The sequence below is a fragment of the Bubalus kerabau genome, chromosome 18 (assembly GCF_029407905.1).
Source record: "Bubalus kerabau isolate K-KA32 ecotype Philippines breed swamp buffalo chromosome 18, PCC_UOA_SB_1v2, whole genome shotgun sequence".
Classification (NCBI taxonomy): domain Eukaryota; kingdom Metazoa; phylum Chordata; class Mammalia; order Artiodactyla; family Bovidae; genus Bubalus; species Bubalus kerabau.
In genome coordinates, this window is record NC_073641.1 from 73,293,225 (window position 1) to 73,310,696 (window position 17,472).

Here is a 17,472-nt window from a genome sequence, read left to right on the forward strand (position 1 = left end):
GGGTCACAGTGTGTGGGGGGGCTGGATGCAGGGTCACCAACAAAGGCTTCTGCAGACTCAGCACCGACTGCCACCCCGAGTTACTGCCGCCTGTAGGCATGGGTTGGGGGGTAGGTTTTATTGGCAGGGCCCTGAGGGCAGGAGGCCTGCCAGCCTCCTCACAGCCCGGGCTGGTCTCAGCTCATGGTGGCCCCGGGAGCTTGCCAGGAGGTCCACCCCTCGGTTTTGCAGATGAGGAAACTGAGGCCAGAGATTGCTGGCAGGGGCTGGGGTCGGCCCTTGGGTTTGCCGCTCTCTCCGGGCGGGGAACTTGCTGTCTGGAGGAGGCCCCGGGCTGGCTTGGTGTGTGTGTTGTGGGGGGGTCCCAGGCCTCAGGCAGGGGCGACCCCTCTCTGAGCCACGGTGTGCAGGGTCCTCGTGGGTGGCAGGAGAGGGTCTGTTGCCCCCACCCCTCAGGCCCGCATCCGTGGTGTCATCTTCCCCAGGGAGCTGGCCCTTCCCAGAGAATGTCTGGGGACCCTCCCTGACCTGCAGCGGGGTGGACAGCCACCCAGCACCATCTGCAGCCCGGAGCTTGAGCCTCGGCTTGGCTTTTTCGTGTCGAGTCCTCTCCTTCTCCTCAATCACTAAATACGTCGAAGGTCACCTCGAGGAGTCATGGCCTTTGTGTTTGGGGGCCTTGTTGTAACTGTTTGCCCAGTTTTGGAGGCACACTGGCTGACAGCGTTGTCCCAGTAGGGACTCCGCTCCTAGGGAGCAGAGACGAACGAGGAAGTGCATTTGGAAGCCCGCTGACACTGAAAAAGGCCGGCCTCTGCCATCTGACACGCCGGCCCCTTCCACAGGCCTGCAGAGCCCCCTCTGCACAGGCTGGGCTGCGGGGGTGGCCGGGTCAGCTGCACCCCTCCTCAGAGGGCTGGTGCCGGGTAGGGGTGGGAGACAGGGGAGCCTTCCCAGTGGGCCCAGCGATCCGGGGCTGGGGTGGGACTCTAGGCTGCCTCACTGCTTCTCTCGTCTTCCATAGGGATCGGCTTTTCTGGGCCTGGCTCTCTGCGGTTTGGTTGTTGACAAGAACCCAAGGCAGGGGAATGCACAGCCAGATGCCTGAACAGAGATCAAGATAAAGCCTCCAGGCTAAGGCCCGTAGCAACTCCAGGCCTCAGTAAACAACCCGCCTGCTGTGCAGGAGACCTGGGTTCAACCCCTGGGTCAGAAGGTCCCCTGGACGAGGGCATGGCAACTCACTCTGGTATTCTTGCCTGGAAAATCCCATAAGGTCCCTAGCAAAGAGTCAGACAAGACTGATCAAGTAACACTTTCACTTTCCTGCTGGAGGCCAGGAGCAACCCCAGGCCTTTTCAAACAGGATCTGGGCCTGCTTGACCCACTACAGTGCCCCGACCTCGCTGCCCACACCACCTACATTTCACCTCATTTTTGTAAAAACCTTTCTGGGGTGACCCACTGCATCCAGCAGCTGCAACTCTTTGAACTCATTTCTCTTCGATGGACTTTCAGCCGTTGCCAGATTTCCTGTGTCTTTAAGAGACTACAGGGTGCTTGGAGGCCACCTGGTAGGTGGCACCCTGGGCCTGGCGGCCCACCTGTGCCCTTCATGCCCTAGCTTCCCTTTCCCAGGGGCCTCCCCAGACCACACCGCCAGGGTCCGGCAGGGCGGGCTCCCTGAGCCGGCAGGGATGGGCCTGGGGCCCCGGTGGGCAGGTGCCCCTTGGCAGAGCGCCTGGCGACCTGTGTCCTGCTTGTGTCCCTTGCAGACTGAGCCCTCTGCTCGCGGGGAAGTGCTTCCCTAAACCGAGGTCTGGGTGAGTCAGGCAGCGGGGAGGGGAGACGCCCTCTCGGGTGAGGGGGCAGTGAGGCCGGAAGGGGTCCAGCTTCGGGCAGCGGGCTGGCAGCGAGGGCGCTGAGCGGGCAGAGGCCTGCGCCGGACATTGGCAAAGCGGGCAGCTCCGGAACCGAAAGTCAGCCCCTGGGGCGGGGCGGGGCGGGCCGGGGGTCCGGAGGCGGCGGCGGCCCCCGCGCGCGGGCCGGGGGAGGGTTCTGGGTGGAGGGCGCCCGGCGTGGCTCCGGGCACACAACTTCGCCGGGGCCGGCGGGCCGGCAGGTGCGGTCACGTGGGGGGGGCGGGCTGGGGGCGGGCCGCGCGGACCCCGCCCCTGCGCCCTGGTCCGGCCGCGTCGGCTGGAGCGGGCGGAGCCGCGCCCGGGCGCGCGGAGCCGAGCGGGGAGCGTAGAGTGGCCGGATCTCCGGGCTCGCCATGCCCACCAACTTCACCGTGGTGCCCGTGGAGGCGCGGGCGGACGGCGCCCAGGAGGAGGCGGCGGAGCCGAACGAGGCGCCAGGCCCGCCCGAGGGCGGCGAGCCCGACTGCCCGAGCCTGGGTGAGCGCGGCCGCACCTGCCCGCGGGACAAAGGCGGAGGCCCGGCTGCGCGGGTCGGCGGGCGGGTGGGGGAGGCCGGGGCCGGAGGGGAGGGCGTCTCGGGAGGAGGGGCGGCCGCGGGGCGGGGAGGCGGACGGCGCGCCGAGAAGGGCCGTGGGGCTGCTCTCCGCCCCGCTCCCGGGCCCCGCCGGTTCCTCTCACTCCTCGCTAGTTCCACCACTTTGCCTGCCCCTGCGGTTCTCCTCTCGCCGCCCCGTCTCCTGCCTGCCGCGGCCCCCTCCCCGAGCTTCGTAGTGGGGGCGCAGGGCGAAGGCTTCAGGGACCGTGGGCTCGCGTATGCCGCGCCCCCATGTCCCTCCCCTACGCCGCCCCGGCCCGGGACGCAGAAAGCACCTTTTCCCCCAACTTGGGGAGGGGTCGTGAGGAGGTGCGAGATGCCCTAGGTAGCTGTGGAGACGGAGGAGGGTCTCTTCGAGAGCGTCCCCAGGCCCCCCAGGTGACCTGGTGTGACCTCCACCCCCGGAGAGGCCGAGGGGGGCGGAGTGCCTGCTTGCTTCCTTCCCGGCCGCCTCTGCTCCACTGCGCTCCGCTCGCTCTGGGGCAAAGGGCCGCCAGGCAGATAAGCTGCCGGGAGGACCGGCCCACTGCCCTGTGGGGTCCTGCGCTGGAAGGACAGCAGGTCCCTGCTGGGCGGGGAAAGACCGCCATCGCCCCCCACAGAGCTGCTCAGACCCGGGTCCTCCTGCCCCTGTGTTTCTGGAGCCCGGAGGTCTCTGGCACTTTCACTTTCTCTGTGGGTGGGGATCCCCAGCCTGCTTCTCCATCACTGGGGCTCCAGGCCCCGACTTCCCTACAGCTGGTGGGTGGATCACCCGAGGGCGCCGCCTCATCTCTGGGCTCAGCACCCTGTCGAAGTTGGGGTTACTGCACCATCGGGGAGCAGTAGCATCCTGTGACCAGGCAGGGAAGACGGTGACGCCAGGGCAGGCGACAGGTCCTTTGAGCTGCCTCCAGGAAAAGAGGCCGGGTACCTCCTGGGGCTGTGCACCATCCCGGCCAATGAGGGCGGCTCCGCAGGGTCCTGCCCCCTCCCTCAGGGTCTGCCTGCTTTCCTCTGCGCAGGGGTATGGGACTGGGCAGGGCTCCAGCGGCCTGCAGGCGGGACTTGCAGGTAGAGTCCCTGAGCCCAGCCTCCCCAACTGCGGCTCCGGCTAGGGGGCCAGCGGCCTTCCCAGGTGAGCTGCACCTCCCTGGCCCCCAGGAGCCATCGGGTCCTCAGGGGACCCTTGCCGCCCCCCAGGAGGGTGCCCCCCCACCCGCTGGCCCCTTCTCAGGCGGGACTCAGTGGCTGTCTGCAGACCTGGGCGTGGCTGCAGGGGCCCGTGAGCCCCCTGCCCACCCTCGGTCTGAGGCTCCTACTTTCTCTGCCAAGCCCACTTCAGCCTCTGCCTTGGGCTTGTCCAGAATCACGTTTGCTTGCGTGTTCAGAGGCAGGGGCCCCAGCAAACACCACGTGTGGGCATCTCGCGTGCCTGTCGACAAGCCCTCCAGGGTCTGAGCTGACCCTGGCCTTGAACGAGCTGGCACAGGACTGAGCCCGGGGCTTCTCTGTCCTTCACTCGCGTTGCCTTGGAGGAACGGCAGCAGGGGCCTTGGTTCGCTGGGCAGAGCCCCTGTGGCTCTGCAGGCAGGCATGCTGTTGCCTTTCGGAGACTGCTCGAAGCCGTCAGCCCACAGTGGTGCCCAGAGAGGCCTTGTGATGGCCAAGGCATGGCCAGTGTGATGGGGCGGCCGGGAAGCAGCTCACGTTCTGCTGTTGAGGGGCCCACCCTGCAGCAGGGAACTGCTGGTGGAGCCCCTCGCAGACCCGTGTGCGGGCTCCTTGCCCCCTTGGCCCAGCCTAGGGCCGTGCCTACTCATCACAGGGTCGCTGAAGATCCTTCCCGACTCTGTGACTGGCCCTTGAACCCCTGAGGAGGCGCCTGGCTTTCCAGCTGAGCCTCCTGACGGTGCTGGTGAGACAAGCTCAGGGAGGCCTTCCCGAGCTGGAGCAGGCTGGAAATTGAGGGCTGGGGGAGGATTGCCCCCGGAGGGGCCGGGCTCACTTCTGCGCCTACTTGGCTGACGCGGCCGTGGGACCAGCCCGAGTCTGCCCACCCGAGCCCGCGGGCCTGGCGCGTGAGCCCGTGACACGTGGAGGCCGGCCCAGGCTGCCTTTGCTTCCTGCGCTCCCCTCGCTGCCCTGCACTCCGGGCCAGGCCTGCGTGGGGCCCTGCGGTCAGCGTGTGAAGCCAGGGCCCGCTTCCTGGCCGTCCGAGGCCCGGGCCTCACTGGGGTGTGGTGACCGACACCCGAGTCTTGACCTTGTGCTGCTGCTGCCGTGACCTTGGCTGAGTCGGGTTGGCAGGCCTGGGCTTTAGAGCTGGGGGGAGGCCTGAGGGCGGGGGGGGCGTCCAATGTTTGGGAGGTGTTGTGTGCGCCCCCCGCATATTCGCCGGACCCCACCAGCCCCCACAGAGGGGGTCCTGCCCGTCTCCCCCCAGACTCTCCCCTCCCCCAGCTCCGCTCTCACTTCCCTTTCCTTCCTGGCTCTTCCTCTTTGGATGCCTTTCCTGTGGTTTCTTGCTCTGTGGCTCAAGCCCTGAGGGTCACCTGGGGGCTTCCTTGACTTCTGCGAAGACAGCCCGAGCTGCCGACCCTGGAAGCCCTGGGGGCATCATCTTGGGTCCTGCTGGGACTGAGGGGTCTGGGGAGCAGGCTCTGTGCTGCCCGTTTCCCCGTGTGGCCGTAGCCCTCCAGGGGCTGCTCCCACGGGCTGACTAGGTGAAGGACGTGAGCTCAGCCGCAGGGGCCTGAGATGAGCCTGTGGGTCCTGTCCCGCGGGTCAGGCGTGTGGCCTTGCCCCGTCGCCGGGCTCCAGGAAGGAAGGGCTGCGGACGCTGAGCAGGAAGGGCTGACCCGGGCCGTGTCCGGCACCCCCGCCGTGGGAATCTCTGTGGGCGGTCTGGGCTCTGGACCTCACTCAGGGAGTCTGTGATGCTGGATGGAGGGGGTGGGAGGGCCAGATTCCATCTTTAAAGGCGCAGGACAGCCCAGGCCTGGATGCTCACGGGGCGGGCGGCCTGCATCCTGGCCTCCCCGTGCCTGTCGAGGTTCTGAGGCCACCTCCAGGCCACGGGTCCTTTTCTTGGAAACCGGGAGAAGCGTTCTGAGTTTCCCTGCCGAGCCCTGCAGACCTGCGTGTGTGCGTGTCTGTGTCTGTGCGTGTCTGTGTGTGTCTGTGTCTCTGTGTGTGTGTCTTGTGCGTGTCTGTGTCTGTGCGTGTCTGTGTGGGTCTTGTGTGTGTCTGTGTGTGTCTTTGCATGTCTGTGCGTGCCTGTTTGTGTCTGTGCGTGTCATGTTTGTGTGTCTTGTGCATGTCTGTGTCTCTGTGTGTGTGTGTGTCTGTGTCTGTGTGTGTCTGTGTGTCTTGTGCATGTCTGTGTCTGTGTGTGTCTGTGTCTGTGTGTGTCTCTGTGTGTGTGTGTCTGTCTGTGTCTGTCTATGTCTGTGTGTGTCTGTGCGTGTCTGTGTGTGTCTGTGTGTCTTGTGTGTGTCTGTGTCTGTGCATATCTGTGTCTGTGTGTGTCTGTGCGTGTCTGTCTGTGTCTGTGTGTGTCTGCGTGTGTGTGTGAATGTGTCTGTGTCTGTGCATGTCTGTGTGTATGTGTCTTGTGCGTGTCTGTGCGTGTCTGTGTGTGTCTGTGTGTGTCTGTGCGTGTCTGGGGCGCTGGTTGGAGCACTGCCCTGTGTGTAGGTCCCTGGCAGCCCTGGGCAGAGGGGCGCCTGTGTGCTCCATGGGCTCCATCAGGGAAGAAGGGGCCCTGGAGGCCAGCGGGGCATGTGTGTGGAGGGGCCTCTGTGCCCAGGCCGGGCTCGCCACCCCTCTGCCCCTCACCTGGGTGGGGCAGTGGGCTGGGCTGAAGGGACCCACTGCTGCTCCAACCCCGGGGGCCTGCTGCTTGGTGGCGCCCCGAGACCTGTTGGAGAGCGGGGTCCCCTTCTCACCTTGGGACTGGAGGGGACTCAAGTAATTGACTCTAAATGTCTGCTGTTTTCCCAGGTGGCGCTAGTGGTAAGGGAAAGATAGGAAAGGAAGAGAAGTTGCTATGTCGTGTCCGACTCTGTGATCCCAGGGACTGCAGCCCGCCAGGCTCCTTTGTCCACAGAATTCTCCAGGCAAGAATCCTGGAGTTGGTTGCCATGCCCTCCTCCAGGGGATCTTCCCGACGTAGGGACTGAACCCAGGTCTCCTGCATTGGAGGCAGATTCTTTACTGTCTGAGCCACCAGGGAGTTCAGTGGTAAAGGACCAGCCTGCAATGCAGGAGACACAAGACGCTCAGGTTCGATTCCTGAGTCGGGAAGATCCCCTGAAGGAGAAAATGGCAACCCATGCCAGTATTCCTGGCTGGAGAATGCCATGGACAGAGGAGCCTGGCAGGCTATGGTCCACAGGGTCACAAAGAGTCTGGCGCAGCTGAGCACACCACATCCCCTGCGTGGAGGCAGGCGGTGGGCTGGTAAGCGCTGCCTGGAGGAGCAGGGAATGGGGGAGACTCACTGCGCCGCTGGAGGCCGGGCGGGGACGGTGATGAGCTGTGGGCCCGTCAGGGCCGTGGCCCCAGGTCTGGATCCGCTGCAGCTCAGGGCGCCGCAGGCTGCGCAGCAGCGCCTGGGGCGGCCAGAGGTGTCCGCCAGGCCGGACACGGTGGGTGAGGGGCTGCCCTCCACATCTTGCCTCCCGGAGAACCTGTTCGTGGGGATGGGGCTCTGCCCAGCGGCCATAGTCGCGAGCCGACCCTGGCAGGTCCTGGTGCCTGGCCGGGTGACCCTTGGGTCGGCCTGCACTGCTGCGCGGGGGGATTGCGGCCTCGTGCGGGGCTATCTTTCCCGGGCCCGTGGTCAGGCTCAGGCTGGGAATCGGAGGCACAGGCTGGGGGTGGACGTGTGCCGCCGGCCGTCCCCAGGGTCTCCATCCCCAGCCGCACGTGCGGGAGGCTTCAGGGCAGAGGCTCTGTCTGGCGGTGAGCATGGGCTGGGGTCTCTGCAGCCACTGCCTTCTGCTCGAGGGGGAAGACCCCCCAGCCTGGGGCCCATGAGACGGAGGCCAGGCCAGGTCTGGGGCCTGGCGGGAGTGGACGGCGCCCAGGCATGGCAGCTGGGCCTGGGGCCTTGCGGGCTGCGGCGGGCGGCCACCGTGGGCTGCCTGCTCGGGGGGCCTGGGGCAGCGCTGTCTGCAGAGAGAGCAGAGCATGAAGGGTTAACACGTTTCTTTCATGAGAAAGCGGGCGCCCCCCCGAGAGCCAGGCCTGGTCTGTGCAGATAAGCTGTGCTGCAGTGGGACCAGCCCAGGAATGAGACGCCCTGGCTCCCCCATCCATGGCCGCTCCCCCATCCACGGCGGCCCGCGCTGTGCTGGGCCCGGAGCCCGCTGCAAGGAGCCCCAGTGAGTGCCCCGTCCAGGTGCCCTTGTGGCTGGTGGGGGTGGGGTCTGCAGCCCCCGGAAGGTGGGTGGGAGCTGTCAGTGCGGGGTCTTGCCCGGGGCCTCAGGCGTCTGCGCGGGCCAGCTGCCTGCGTCCCTGCTTGGGCCCAGAGGCGGGGCCCCGCTGCGCGTTCGTTTCCTCTTTTTGGGGTGCTTTCTATTGAGGACAGAGCTGGGGGGATGTAAGCTCCGTTTCTGAGCTTCACATGGCCGGGGTGGGACCTGTGACCCTGCGCGAGTTTCCTGGGCTTAGGTTGTCCTTGGGCCGTGTGCTGGGAGGGGAGCCAGACGGGCCTGCGGGCCTGTGGTTGCCCCTTGCAGCCAGGCTGCCCGCTTCTGCCCTGCCTGCGGCTGCTCTGCAGCCAGGCCTGTCTGGGATCTGCACGCGGTTAGCATACGGCTGTCCCCCAGGGTACCGTCTCTAAGGTGTTCCCCGGAGTGGGCTGTCCCCTGGGGGTCAGGAGGCCCCTCAGAGACCCCGCATCTTGCTGAGGCTTCTCACCCTGCCTGCTCTCCTGCTCTGGAGCCGGCCTGTCCCAGAGGTGGCCCTTGGGTCAGGCCCCGTCCTCAGGAGGCTCGCGGGATGGGACGGCCCCTGGGGAGGGATTGTGTGGGGCCAGCATCAGAGGACAGGAGCCCCAGGTGGCTCTTGGGTTTCCTCCTCTCTCTGAGTGGGGTCTTGACCACAGCCAGATGGAGCCTGAGCTGGTAACGGGAGCCGCCTCGGGAGGCCGCTAGGGTGCCCAACTCCCGCCTTGGGCCCTGGCTGGGCTGGCCCTGTGCCCCACCTAGGCTGGGATCACAGCCGCGGGTCCCCGAGAAAGGAGTGGCCGGAGAGGGCGTGGCACCCACGTGATGGAGGGGTGGCGGGGAGCCATGCTCCCTGAGTCCACCGGCGGCCCTCACCACCCGGCGCAGGGTCGTGTCCAGATGGGAGGAAAGTCCCTGGAACACACTCTGTTCTGGAGGGCCCAGCTGTGCCCCGTCCCACACGCGTGTGCTGACCATGCGTCTGTGCATACCCCGGGTGTCTGGCTGCTCCTCTGTGTTGGCGCCTCTCGGTAGCCAAGACGCCCAGAGCCGCCCCGTCTCAGCAGGGGGTGTCTGCGGCCCGACTGTTGGGGTGGCCGTGGCCTCGGTCCTCCCGCCCCGGAGCCTTCCTGAGTCTTTCTCTGAGTCCACCCCGTCCTTCGTGTTTTGAGGAGCACCTTTGTCCCTGGGCTCTGTGGGACAGTGTGGGAGGCGGCGGTGGCGGGTTAGAGGGCGGTGAGCGGGACACAGCTGGGCCGGTGGGCCTTGCCCCGTGGCCCTGCTGCCTGCTGTGTGTTTTGGCTCATTCCTGGTCGTGCCAGGGTGCTGGTGGCGGGATGCCCTCGGGAATGAGTGTCCTTTCACGAGGGCTCTTTGGAGGTGCCATGAGCTGGCCCTGCCCGCCTCTCCACGCCGAGCTCCCCTGCCCGCCAGGCACTGGCTCCGGGCGGCCAGCCAGATGCCAGGCACACGCCTGTCGAGGGCGCTCCCAGGTGGGGGCAGGGTGCCAGGCCCGCTTCCCGCCCTGCACCGTGGCCCAGGGTGGGACGATGCTGCCTGTAGCTCTGGCAGGGGGGCTGTGTTGGTGGTGGGGTCAGCTCGGGGTGGGGCAGAAGGGCTGGGTGCACAGGACAGAGACAGAATTTGCCAACCTGGGGGTCACCCGGCCAGGCCCCTGGCAAATGGCGTCTCGGCATCTGGTCCTCCCTGAGATGGCACGGGGGCCTCGCAGGCCAAGAGTGAGGGTCAGGGAGACCCGCGGAGGCTCTGGTGCTCCGGGCCCGTCCACCCCGCGGAGGCTCTGGGGTTTGGGGCCCATCCCCCGGAGGAGGCTCTGGGGGCTCGGGGCTTGTCCCCCCCGCAGAGGGTCTGCGGGGCTTGGAGCCCATCCACCTGCCGCCCCCCTCGTGGCTCCTAGCTGTGGGCTGGAGCGTCCATCTCCCACCGGAGCCCCAGGTGGGAAGGCTGGCCGGCCCTCCAGGAGCAGACGCTGGGGGAGATTCCTGTGCCGGAGGCGGTGTCGGCTGGAGGGCTGTGGGTGGCTCTTGGCCTCTGCTTTCCTCTCAGCGTTTCCTCTGTCTTTGCTGCAGGACGAGTTACTGTTTCAGCCCCAGACTTGCTGTGAGAGCAGCGGAGCCCCCGGGCTCGAATGGTTCCGTTTCTCCGGCCTGATCGCAGGGCGCTCCTTCTCAGCCCTTGGCCCTCGGGGCGTGCACTGGCGGCCAGGCCCTGGATTTCAGATCCAGCGTCACTCCTGGCCCCAGAGCGTGGAGGGCAGGGGGCGCTCATTAACTCGGTGTCGAGAGACCTAAAACCCCTGGTTCCAGCCTGGGTGACGTGGAGGAGAGCCCGCCGTGGGGGCCGTGGCCGTACGGGGAGCCCAGGGAGTAGCCGGTCGGGCTCAGCACAAGGTTGGCAGGTGGGGCTGCTGTCCTGGAGGTGCCCTGCGCCCCCGGGAGGGCCGGGTGCCCCCTGTGCAGGCCGCCCATGCTTGGTGGCAGGAGGGGGCTGTCGTGGGCCAGCTGACCCTCAGGAGCGCCTCTGGCCCTGAGCCTTGGGGCCTTTCCCGAGACTCGTGCTGAACCCCAAACACGGAGGCGGAGGAGCTGCTGCCCTCGGGGCCTCGGCGGGCAGGGCTCTGACCGAGGCTCTGCCCCAGCCTGGTCCCGGCCACCCCCCACGCCCCGCGGAAGGCCCTGCTGTGTTCATGACAGGGACGCCCAGTCTCCTCCAGGGAGCAGGAGCCAGAGTGCCGTGCAGACTTCCCGCCCCGGGTCCGGAGCCCTGCGTTCCACGTGTCCCTGGTCCCCACTCACGTTTACTGATTCGGGATTCAGTTTGCATCTCATGGAGCCATCAGTGGGGCATCAAAACTGCTGAGGGGAAACCAGATGCAGGGCAAGTGGAAAGGGTGGAGGCCGCGGGGTGGGTCAGCATGCAGGGTGAGCCCCAGCGGTGGCACGCTGGGGGCTTCTGAGGGGGCCCCGCCTGTGAACTGAGGCAGGCTGTGCAGGTGAGGGGGAACGGACAGACGGAGGGGCCAGCTCTGCTGGGGGCGGTGGGGGTCCACCCCACAGTCTCCAGGCCATTCTGTGATTAGACGTCTGACGTGAGCCTGGCCTGCCCGTTAGAGCAGGTTAACCCGTGGGGCTGCCTGTCCTGAGCGCCCCGGCCTGGGGACGGCAGGGTGGGGCCTGCCCTCCCAGCCGGCCTGGCCCCAGACACCTGATCTGCATCAGGGGTGCCCTTGTCACATAGCCTGAAGGCTGCTGGGCCCTCGGGGGCACCGGGGGCCCCGCCCCAGGAGGATGGATGCTTCAGGGCCCCTGGGATTCCCTCTGCTTGGGCTGGTCCTGGGTCCCTGTCATCATGAACAAGCAGAGTGAGCACGGGGCTGCAAGCCCGGAGCGGGGTCCGGGCCCCAGGAGGACCCCCGCCCTTCAGAGCCCCCATGTGAACGGAGGGCTCAGGCTCTGGAGGTCTTCGTGCCAGGGACTCCTTTGTGCACACAGGAGTTGTACCCTGCTGCTCCCTTGAGAGATGAAAGTGGACGCTGTCCAGAAGTGAGAGTGATTAAGGGTGACGGGTGTTTCCGTTTTGTGGAAACACAGGTGACCCCTCAGGTGGAAACATTGGATTTTTCCTTTAATTACAACCCTGATCTCTGTGCGTGGGTGTTCTGTGTTTTTTATTTTGGCCGTGCTGGGTCTTTGTTGCTGCCTGGGCCTTCTCTGTTGCAGCGAACAGTGGCTTCTCATTGTGGCGGCTCCTCTTGCTGCGGACCACAGGCTCCAGGGCCACGCGCTTGGCTGCTCCAGGGCACGTGGGGTCCCCCCCAGCCCAGGGCTGGAACCCGTGTCTCCTGCTTGGCAGGTGGCTCCTCACCCCTGGGCCACCAGGGGAGCCAGGAAGCACTCTTTGATCTTTAGTCAGGAGTCTCGGCTGGAGCAGGTTGAGGAGGAGAAGGCTGCCCCCGGCCCGGTCCAGGCCCCCCACCCGTGGCCGCCCCTTGCTTGGGAAGGCGCTTGTCCCCACGTGTGCGTCTCCGTGGTGCTGGGCCCGAGCCCCGGGGAAGCCTCGAGGGCTGACTCCCCGCCCATGTCTCCAGGAGGGGAGGCAGGCGAGTCTTGGTTGAAGGATGAGCTGTGAAGATGGTGGTCCCCCGTGGGAACCGAGGCTTGTGGTGTGCTGGGGGCGGCCTCCAGGCCCGGGGTTTATGGAGACGCTTGAGGGGTGTGCTGCTGTGTCTGTGGCGCGTTTTGTGTGTGCCCCGTGTCCTCTGTGCTCATTGCACGTGATGTCTACACCGTGCTCAGAAGCCGCAGGTGGGAAGGCAGAGGCCCCCTGGGCGCCGGGCTTCCAGCGTGCAGGCCCTGCCTGCAGCATGCAGCCCGTCCTGGCCTAGGGGGGTGTTCGCGGCGCCGTCTCCCAGTCTCCACGTCGTCCTGTGTAGCTACCTCATCCGCCTGACCCGGGTCCGTACACCTAGTGGTGGCCTGTCCCGTGCCCCGGCCCCTTCTGTTCCCTTCCGGCCTCTGGTCTCAGAGCCCCTCGGTCTGGGGGACGGGTGGGCTGTCCCAGCTCCCGATCGAGGTCGCCGCTTGCTTTCCCAGCCGTGCCTGGGGCTAACCCCACTGCAGGTGCCCAGCCACCCTGTGCCCAAGGGCGTTCAGGCCGACCCGCCAGAGGCCCCCCCGACCACAGGCTGTGCTTCCAAGGTGGGGGCTGGGGTGGGCGCCCCAGGGCTTTTGTGCTGAGCAGAGCGGAGGCCCTGCCCACGCCAGCCACTTCTCCCGGATGAGAAATACAAGACCCAGGCGGGGGCCGTGACTTTGTGCAAGGTCGGGCAGACGGGGAACCCGACACCCCTCCGGGGGCAGCCGGTGCGGCTGGAGCCGGCGCCCGGGGCTGGGCCGGCCTGCGTGTCCTCCAGCGTCCCGTCCGCAGACAACTCTCTGCAACTTCCGTTTACGCCAGAGCCCCAGTCGGAAATGCCGGCCTCTCGTTACCAGAAAAAGGATTGTTATTACCAGAAAAGCACGGTCGTGGGGACGGGAAAGGACGCTGAGTGACCGGCGGGAAGGAGACAGGGAGGGGCTGGCGCTGCCCAGACGCCCACTGAGCAGGGAGGGGTGCTCGGGCACGGATTCTCGCCCAGGTGAGGGCAGTTGAAGGCAGCTGTGTTTCTTAAAGGGCTTCCCAGGTGGTGCGAGTGGCAGAGAGCCTGCCAGTGCGGGAGACGTAAGACACACAGGTCCGACCCTTAAGTCGGGAAGACACCCTGGGGGAGGAAATGGGGTCCACAGAGGTGTGTTGTGGGCTTTGTTTTGACCTCACGCCAGAACCTCGGCTTCAGAGAACACACTCGAGCGCAGGATAGTGTGTTCCCCTGGCGCTGGCCCTCCCGTCCCGTGCTCCCCAGTGCCCCTCCTCGCGCGCTGCCCCATCTGCCGAGAGCAGGCGGCCGGTGTTGTGCCATCTGCGTCTCCCGGAACAGGCGCGTTTCCTCCCGCGAGCCCTGCGGCCCAGTCACCAGCACCGAGACCTGCAGTGAGTGCAGGTCTTGGGTTTCGCCATCAGCCCAACAACATCTTTCGTGGAAAGTGCCGGCTATGCTCTGCACCCTGACGCCCCATCTCCGTCTTCTTTCTCCCCCCTTCCGGAACCTTCCGGAGCCTTCTGGAGCCAGCCTGTGTCCCCCGTGGCTTCTCTCCTGAGGAGGGTGGTCCCCACTTGGCTTTCAGCTCATGTTGGGGCTCAGGAGCCCCAGCAGGCGCGCCCTCTCCTGGGTGTCGTCAGCCCGTGACCCTCACGTTCACCTGACCTTGGTTTGCTGGGTGGTCGGCTCGTCCGGACACCACCCCTGCCGTGTGGGCAGCTGGCGGGGCCGTGGACAGCCCTGTCCCTGCCTCCAGCTCTCAAGTGTGCTCCTAGCGTCTGCTGGCAATTCCCCCCTGCAAGCACTGACCCCCATCTCTGGGCCCCGTGGGCCTGTGCGCCCACGGTGGTCCCCGGGGCTAGGCAGCGGGCAGTGCGGGTCCATCCAGCAGGGGCCAGGGCTCTGCCCGCTGAGTGCTTTCATGGGCTGAGCCCTGGGAAGCTTCTGGGAGGGGGCTGGGAGGCCTGGGAGTTGGGGCGTGGAGCTGAGTGGGGCCTCTGGATTTTGGGGGGCTCGGCAGGGGGCAACCCCTGGGCCCCAGCAGCTACTGTTTGTCTTGTGGCGAGGTGTGGAGACATGGATGGATGGAACACGCTCGCCCTGTGCGTCTGGGCTGGGCTTTTTCTCGGGACTTGGGGGTCACCCATGAGTCACCCCCCACCCCCCAACAGGGCCTGGTGAGTGGGTGATTCTCTGCCATGGCCATGCTTGGGGCTGGCCCGGGGCCTGAGAGAAGCCTGCTTTGGGTGCCTTTTCCCCGTGTCCTCGCTCAGTTCTTTCAGTAGGGCCAGGTCTGTCGCAGAAGGCCCATGGGTGGCGCTGACGTGCAGGAGGCCCCAGCCGCTCCCCTAGCTCACCTGCGTCCTGGGCGGCACCCAGAGCGGCGTTGACCTTGAGCCAGGGCTGTGCTTAGAGCGGTGCCCACCTGGTTTTTCTGCTTACGTTGCACTGGAGCACACGGTCACGCTGTGTCTGAGGGTCGGGCTGACCCATTATTGCTCTGTGGACGGCTGATGCCAGAGGTCTCCATACACTCGCGCTGGGGTTGGTGGCCCAGGCCTTCCCGACAGGAACAGCTACAGGGACGGCAGGGCCGCGGTGGGCCACCTGCCTGCGGGTGCTCCGTGTGGGCTCCGGGCCCCTCACAGGGCGGGGCTCCCAGCGGGCGGGGTCCCCAGGCCCGGGGGTCAGAGGCGCTGTCAGGGCAGAGCCTCCTTACAAAGGCCGGTCCCCACTGACGCTCAAGGCCAGGCTGGCGGGAGCCGCTGGTGATGAGATACTTGTCCTGAGGGGCCTGTGATGCTGGAGCCGGACCCCAGGCTCTTGGACCCAGTGCTGCCCTCAGCCTTGTCTCTGCCTGGCGCCTTCGCCTGGACGGGTCACCGAGGGCATGAGGGCCAGGTCGAGAGGGGCCGCTTCTCTTGTCCCGCCCCCACCCCCACCCCTCCCCGGGACTCCCGCCCCATCTCACTGAGCCCCGCCCCGTCTGACCTCACCCTCGCCATGTCTGACCCAGCCCCGCCCCGTCTGGCCTGGCCCCTCCCTGTCTGACCTGGCCCCGCCCCATCTCACTGAGCCCCGCCCCATCTGACCTGGCCCCTCCCTGTCTGACCGAGCCCCGCCCCGTCTGACCTGGCCCCGCCCCATCTCACTGAGCCCCGCCCCGTCTGACCGCGCCCCGCCCCGCAGGAGACGGACACCCCAGGGAGAGCAGCCCATTCATCAGCCATGGGGAGGCGGACACAGAGAGCGTCTACGAAGGGAAGAACATGGCGCTGTTTGAGGTGAACCTCACTTCCCCCTCTAAGCAGGTGGCAGGAGGAACCGTAAGAGAGGCCCACTCCCGGCCTCACGGTGAACGGAGGGTCCCAGCTGAGGCCTCAGGGAGCCCCTCGGAGGGGCTGGACCCGGGCCACTTGGGAGCTCTGACCTCGAACCCCTGACCCCTGGGCTGTGTCCACAGCCCCCTGCCCATTTTGGATATGTTGGCCTCTGGGCACACGGAACGGGGACACCCCCCAGGTGGTTGATCTGGTCAGTTGGGTGATATCTCTGGGGTGGGGATGGGTAACTGACTCTATGTCTCGGCCCCAAAACAGGAGGAGATGGACAGTAACCCCATGGTGTCCTCACTGCTCAACAAGCTGGCCAACTACACCAACCTCAGCCAGGGCGTGGTGGAGCATGAGGAAGCAGAGGACAGCCGGCGGCGCCAGGCCAAGGTGAGCCTCACCCCGGGCCCCAGGCCCTTGGGCCCCCCGGCTCGCAACCACCCCCACCCAGCCCAAGGTGCCCCCTCCCCCTGGGCCCCAGGCCCCCAGGCCAAGGTGAGCCCCACCCCAGGCCCAAGGCCCCCAGACCAAGGTGCCCCCTCCCCTGGGCCCCCTGGCCTGCGACTGCCCCCTGCCCCGGCCCCCAGGCCAAGGTGCCCCCCACCCTGGGCCCCAGGCCCTTGGGCCCCCCGGCTCGCAACCAACCCCCACCCTGGCCCCCAGCCCAAGGTGCCCCCTCCCCCTGGGCCCCAGGCCCCCAGGCCAAGGTGAGCCCCACCCCGGGCCCCAGGCCCCCAGACCAAGGTGCTCCCAAACCCCGGGCCCCCGCCCCCCGCGTCCCCCACCTGGCTCCCAGGCCAAGGTGACCCCCTACCTGCGACCGCCCCCTGGGACCCCAGGCCAAGGTGCCCCCCACCTTGCAACTACCACCCCCAGCCCTCAGGCCCCCAGGCCAAAGTGCCCCCCACCCTGGGCCCCCCACTCCCTGGGTCGTCATGGGCCCTATCCCGCTCCCACCTTCCCAGGGGCCTTATTTCTGAGCATTGTCTCTGGGACTCTCTCCCAAGATGAGCCGAGCTGCCTGCGGGTCCCCGCGGAGGCCCTGTGTGCACAGGGGAGATCGTGGACTCGTGTCCCGGGCAGGTGGCCCCGGCCTCCGTCCCCCGGGGGCTGGGAGCAGGTGCTGCAGGCTGCCTGGGACCCTCTGCATGATGTGTGGCCGGGTGGGCGGGTTTGCCAGACGCCCCAGCCACCCCACCGAAGACTGAGCGTGGGTCCCTCCAACTGAGGGGCACTGAGCTGGGGCATCCATCCCCCGAAGATGCCTTCTCCAGGGTCCAGGCGCCTCTCATGTCCTGGGCCTGGGGACCACTCGGGTTGAGCCTTCAAAGCGGCCTCTTTTGCAGTGCTGGGGGCCCTGAGTGGCCTTTCAGGACCGGGCTCTCCTCAGCTGCTGGCCCTGGCTGGGCTGGGGGCTAGCCTTGCATCACCCTTTCGTTTGCTGCCAGGCCGTGAACCCCCAGTCCCCCCAGATTCCCCCCATAACCACTTTGATTGTCACACGCCGACACTCGGGGTCTAGGCTGTGGGGCCGTCCCAGCTGAGCCCGCCCGGCATCTGACCCACCTCCCCGGCCATCGGTGCCCCCCAGAGTCAACTCCTGGGTCATCTGCTCTGTAGGCATTCCTGTGTCGCCCACCCAGTCTTCCCCAGAAGCCCCCCCCCGGCTTCCTTTGAGGGGGTGTCTTGGGGCTGGACTGTGTCTCCCCAGTCTCCATGAGATGCCCCGTTTCAAGCAGCCTGACCCCTTTCACGGGAAGTGTTTTTGCAAGCCGGTCCTCCAGATTTTTCCCTCTTGCTCACCTGAGTTTAAGCTGCTCCCCCTGTTAAACATTCTCTTGTCTTCTCGGCCAGGTGACCCCAGATCCCGAGTGGGCCACCTGACGCTGGGGTCTCGTCGGCTGTTGGCAGGACAGGCTGGGCCCCAGCCCTGACACTGGGGTCTCGCCGGCCGTCAGCAGGACGGGCTGGCTCCCGGCCCTGTTTTCTGGGTGGCTTCCTGGACCATGGTCCGTGCGGGGTCCCGGCC

At 67.0% G+C, this 17,472-nt stretch overlaps 1 protein-coding gene across 3 annotated transcripts in view; it reads left to right on the forward strand.

Moving 5' to 3' along the window:
• Window positions 1-2,195: 2,195 nt before the first annotated feature.
• Window positions 2,196-17,472, forward strand: part of SLC12A7 (solute carrier family 12 member 7) — a 36,869-nt gene continuing 21,592 nt past the window's right edge. For all 3 annotated transcript variants that reach the window (XM_055554753.1, XM_055554754.1, XM_055554755.1), the window contains exons 1-3: window positions 2,196-2,399; window positions 15,301-15,395; window positions 15,711-15,833. In XM_055554753.1, the coding sequence (XP_055410728.1) occupies window positions 2,276-2,399; window positions 15,301-15,395; window positions 15,711-15,833 (342 nt within the window). In that variant the 5' untranslated portion in view covers window positions 2,196-2,275. The remainder of the gene's footprint in view (window positions 2,400-15,300; window positions 15,396-15,710; window positions 15,834-17,472) is intronic.